Source organism: Bactrocera latifrons, unplaced genomic scaffold, assembly GCF_001853355.1.
Source record: "Bactrocera latifrons isolate USDA-ARS-PBARC rearing strain unplaced genomic scaffold, ASM185335v1 scaffold_19, whole genome shotgun sequence".
Classification (NCBI taxonomy): domain Eukaryota; kingdom Metazoa; phylum Arthropoda; class Insecta; order Diptera; family Tephritidae; genus Bactrocera; species Bactrocera latifrons.
In genome coordinates, this window is record NW_017535407.1 from 2,053,040 (window position 1) to 2,058,311 (window position 5,272).

A 5,272-nucleotide genomic window follows, 5' to 3' on the forward strand; every position below is an offset into this window, starting at 1 on the left:
TTTCACTTTTTAATTTTTAAAAAATTTTGTTAAGAAATATTTCAGAAAATGTTGAACATTTTTTGAAACAAAAAAAAATATATTTTGAGAAAAAAAAAAAATAATTAAAAAAAGGTCATTTGATAAAAATATTGAAATTTTTGAAATAAAATCATTAAAAAAAAATTGAATGTATTTCACTTTTGTCTATATTTCGTGTATTAAGATAATTTTTAACCTTTTTCGATTTCACTCATCATGATTCATTTGAATTTACGAAGGTGGTGAACTGAAAGATATAAATGAGAACAGCGCGCGCTAGTGCAAAAAATCACAGCAATAAATCAGTACATTTTTTTTTAAAATTCCGCTCCATTTTTGTAATGTGAACATCAGCAGCTTTTTGAATAATAAAGAGATTTTCCACTTTCTTCTGGTACGGTTTTGAATTAATTCACACGGGCGTAACGGCGTTTGGACCCGTAAGCAAGTTTTCAACTTGACAACGTATACTATAACATATGTATAATTGCATTTATGTATATAAGTGTATTTATATGCCTGATTAATTAGTAAGAAATGAAACGAGAGCTTGTAAATAAAAAAATAAAACAACAACATTTTCATTTACAAGTTTAACCAGCAAAAGTTACAATATACGCATACGAACACAATATACAATATGTATATGTATGTATAAAAAATCGCAGACACACACTCACCCACACTCAAAAACAACCACACATTGCGAAACAGCCCACTGCTTCACATCTACCCCCCAAACATACATACATATATTAAATATTCGCTAGCTTGCCGCTTAATACGCCGTCGGTCGCATTTCCTTGCGTACTTTCCACAGCATCAACTCCAGGCAGGCGCGCGAATCCTCAAAACTGCTGTGGCCCGCATCGCTGCACTGTATGTCGCGATTGAGACACGCCTTCGTCAGGTTCTTGAGCGCGCGCCGATAGGGGAAACCACTCGAATGCGGGAATGCGATCGATGTATCAATGATCGTTTTATGCACTATTCGTAGCACACGCAAATCATTGTCTAAACCATGACCAATGAGTATGGTCTCGGCATCGATCAGTTGCAGCAAATCGCGCTGTACTTCGGCTAGCGTTTTGACGTTCTTATTCGAGTGTGCACAGAGATCTTTCTCGGTGATGCCCGAGAAACGTGTATTATAGTCGACAATCTCGACTTCGGGTCGCACGAAATGCTCATAGACGAGCTGACCATCGTGACCGACCACCGTCACCTTGGTGACTTCGAGCCCACGCCCCGTGAAGGACATTTCACAGTCGAGCGCATACACTTTGGTCGGCTTGTCATCGCAACGTGCACGTGTATGCACGAAATCGGTGTACGGGCCGTTAATGCCGACCACAGCGCCGGTCCACACATGCAGCGGATTGCGCGAGCAACCCTCCGTATCCTTGGTGCCGGCACAGCAGGTGTATTGTGTTGTATAACCCTTGCTGCCGGTATACAGATTATACAATTTACCCCAGTGGAAAGTACAGCTCTCATAGCTGAGGTACTCTCCGGTCTCGGTGACGTGGAATGTGCGCATACAACGTACACACTGCTTTTCCAACGATTGATCGTACTGTGAGAATATCTGATAGCTGCCATCGGGTGTGAAGCAGGCAGTGGTGGTAGCCGGTTCATCCTCACCGGCCTCGCTCGAGTCCGAGTCCATTGAAGGTGGACTGGAGTCGCCTGAACCCTGACCCGAATCGGTTGAATTGTCACCGACGAGCGTCCATTGCGCCTTAAAACCCGTGTTGGTTGTCGTGCTGCTGCTGCTACTGGTCGACGCATAGTGCACCTGCAAGCCGTCGACTGTATTGACGACATCCGTTTTGGTTGTCGAGTGATGTGTATGTACGCCGGAGGGGCGTGGCAGACACTTGTAGATCTCGATGCAGCCCTCATGTATAGCGCTCTCGACTGGATAGCCGTAGACGCGCAATAAATTCGGATCGATGATGTAACGGCGCAAATGTTGCACCAACTCGTGCTCGGACATATTTAGTTTGGTGTGCTGGCGCAGCGGTGGTGCGAGTGCGCGTGCAATCTTGCGGAAATTCTCTGCATTACGTTTGCTGGCGGTGGGCGAGGCAGTGGGTGAGCAATTCGCCGAATTGGTGGGTGAGCTCGCGGCCGACGAAGTACTCGATGCCGAGGATGAGAGCGAATATGTAGACGATGCCGAGGAGAGCGCGCTGCATACCGATGAATTCGATGCTGAATTGACGAGCGCGTGTGTGCCGCTATTCGATTTTGCGTTATTGCTGTTGCTGTTGTTGCCGCTGTTGTGCTTATTGACCGCTTTCAAAGCGGCTGCCTTTGTGCATTGCTTACGCAAGTTGACGCTGGTTGCCTTTGCTGTTTGTTGTTGCTGCTGCTGCTGTTGTTGTTGTTGTGGTTGTTGTTGTGCGGGACGTCGATTCTCTTTGCTGTCCTCGTCAACATCCATGGGAATGGCTTGAAGTTGGTCGGCGCTCTGCTCGTCCAAACGCTTGCGGCGGCGCTGTTGCCGATTTCTGCGTGCCTTGTTGCCAGTTTTCTTGTCCGGTTGCGACATCACCGCATAGACGGCGCTCAAATCTTCATTGCTGGAGCTGGAGTTGAGATCGTCGCTGGCGGCCGCGTCGCTCGAGGTGCTGTTACGATGGGCTGGATTGTGGCGCGTGGCCAACAAATTGTCTGTAAGAGTAAAAGGATGGAAGAGTACGTTAATTAGTGGAAGATCGTGTGAAACGTTAAGCTGAATAATAATATATACTATATTGGAAAACAACAATTAAAATGCATAACTTGTAGGCGTGCGTGTCCTTGGCCATAGGCGCGTGAAATTGTTAGCAAACTCATCACGCGCTTAACACTTCTTTTTTCTGCTTTTACATGCCTTATCGCGTTGACTAGCAAATTGTCGACACGACAAAGCGCTTGCCCATACGTGTGTACACATTGTTGGCATAAATCATAAAACGCTCAAGTCAAAATATTCGAAAAATCTGAATTCCCATTCGACTTAATCCCTCTGGGGGAGACATAAATAAAAATTTGTCTTTCGCTGCGCAAGTTATGACAGTGTCAGCTGTTGTTGTCACTTCGCTGCGTTCGAACGAAAAGTAAATATTGATTTTGTTGTTGTTTTATTGTGTTTGCTGTACCTTTAAGTAAATAGCAGGCAATCAGCCAATTTGGCTGGGCACATGTTTATTTGTACAAATTAGCTTTGCAAACAGTTTATTTCATCGTAGTTTCATTATTGGCAGTATGTGCTAGGCTCAATATAGTTGCAGGCTTTTGTTTGCTCTCAATTTGTATTTTTGGCGCAAGTTAACATCTCTGCATAATTTTGTTTGTAAGTTACTGATTTTAGCAGATATAATTCTACAATAAATTAGATATTTCGATCGCATTTCAGATAGCATTTAGCTAAGTAACGAAATCGTGTTGAGTCTTATGGCCAAAAAGCAGTTTATTTTGGTTATTATTGGAAGTAAAAATAATAATGAAGCTTTTTAAGAGAAAGAAAAATAAATAAATTAAATTAAAATAATATTGATATAAAAAATTTTCCTCACTATGTTTGCCAAATGTATCGAATATTTGCAGAAAAAATATTTTTTTAAATTAATTTAAGTCCATTAATTTTTTTTTTTAAGTTTAACTACCCGAAATATAACCAAATGCAAATTATTATTAGTTTTTTAATTTTAGGGTTGCCAGACTGTTTTTAAATTGCATAAATTTTAATTTTTATAAAAGAGTGCCCTAAGGTTTCCGCAAAGATTAGGAATAAATCAGTAAAATATGTTTATAAATTCTGTAGGGTTGCCAGACTGTTTTGACTGTAACAAAAGATGGCAAGTAGCCACAAACATTTTGTGTAAAACAATACAATATGTTTATAATGTTTTTAGGGTTGCCAGACTGTTTTTAGTGCATAAAATAAGAACTTTTATAAAAAAGTTCTCTGCTGTTCCCACAAACATTATTTATAAATCAATAAAAAATGTTTTTTTTTAATTTTTTAGGGTTACCGGACTGTTTTTGATTGCATAAAATGTGAACTTTTATTTTAAAAATCCCTACGGGTTCCTACAACCATTTTGAGTAAAATATTTCTCTAAAAAAATTTATGGTTGCCAAACTATTAACATTTAAAGCAAAAAAAAGTATTTGAGAATTGCCAAATTGTCCACATTTTATTTTTAAATCTTTTTTTGGGTTTAAATCAAAAGAAAAGAAGCTCATCTAGTATTATATCAGCTGCTAATATAGGAAAAATTCAGTGTCAGAAAAATGTTGACAAACATAATGGTTATATACAGACATATATATTATGTAAGTAAGTATTATATCTACAAAGTCTACCTATATGTATAATATTTTGCCATCAAACATTTTACTCCCCTAAATTAACCCTTTATTTTTTGCTTACTTTGCTTTTTTATGCAAAATTGCTCTTAATTTTAAATTTTTCTTGCTACCTTAACTGCCCACATAATCACAACAAAATTCACAAGTAAATGAAAAAAAAAAAAAAATTATTTCCTCATGTACAATCGTTTACGGCATACTTGCAAGTGTTTTGTATACCCGAATGTTGGCGCGACACCGACCGGGCGTATACGTAACCTCAAACGGCGCTTGCTTGCACATTGTACGTAAGTAAGTAAGTATATGAAAATGCATGCTTATGCAAATACTTGCATACACGTGTGCCTACCAAGCGCTTCAACTATGTAAATGGGAAATGCAATGCACTCAAGCATGCCTTACTGCGCTCATGCATGTACGTTTCTACATACAGACATATGCTTGTATGTGTGTGGGAATATACGCATGTCATAAATAATTTATTGCATGCGGAACAGCGCTGATATCGAGGCAATTTAGAGGAAGTAAAATTTATTTTAATTTTATTTATTTCAATTTCCTTAGGCCTTTGTAGCAATGTAATGTAATGCGCAGCCAAGTAATAAGAAACGTCTGTATTTACATATGTATATGTGTGCTTTTGTGTAAGTAATCAGGAGTGTGTGTAAATGCGGGCGGAAGGTAATGCGTGCGTCTGCTTTGATTTATTTAAATTACTTGCTGAATATATTTTTAGTAATTGTTGTATGATGTTGTTTGTGGTTTAGATGTGCTTTTACAGGCGTATAAGGAAGCATTTTAAGGAGGCTGAAGGGGATTTGGCGGATATGTGTCACATATATTATATACTAAAGAAGTAAATTTTTTAGAAAATAAAAATTGATAA

At 39.1% G+C, this 5,272-nt stretch overlaps 1 protein-coding gene across 7 annotated transcripts in view; it reads right to left on the bottom strand.

The window, feature by feature from the left end:
- Positions 1 to 120: 120 nt before the first annotated feature.
- Positions 121 to 5,272, bottom strand: part of LOC108967513 (probable WRKY transcription factor protein 1) — a 117,233-nt gene continuing 112,081 nt past the window's right edge. For all 7 annotated transcript variants that reach the window (XM_018930993.1, XM_018930988.1, XM_018930990.1 and 4 more), the window contains one exon: positions 121 to 2,700. In XM_018930993.1, the coding sequence (XP_018786538.1) occupies positions 800 to 2,700 (1,901 nt within the window). In that variant the 3' untranslated portion in view covers positions 121 to 799. The remainder of the gene's footprint in view (positions 2,701 to 5,272) is intronic.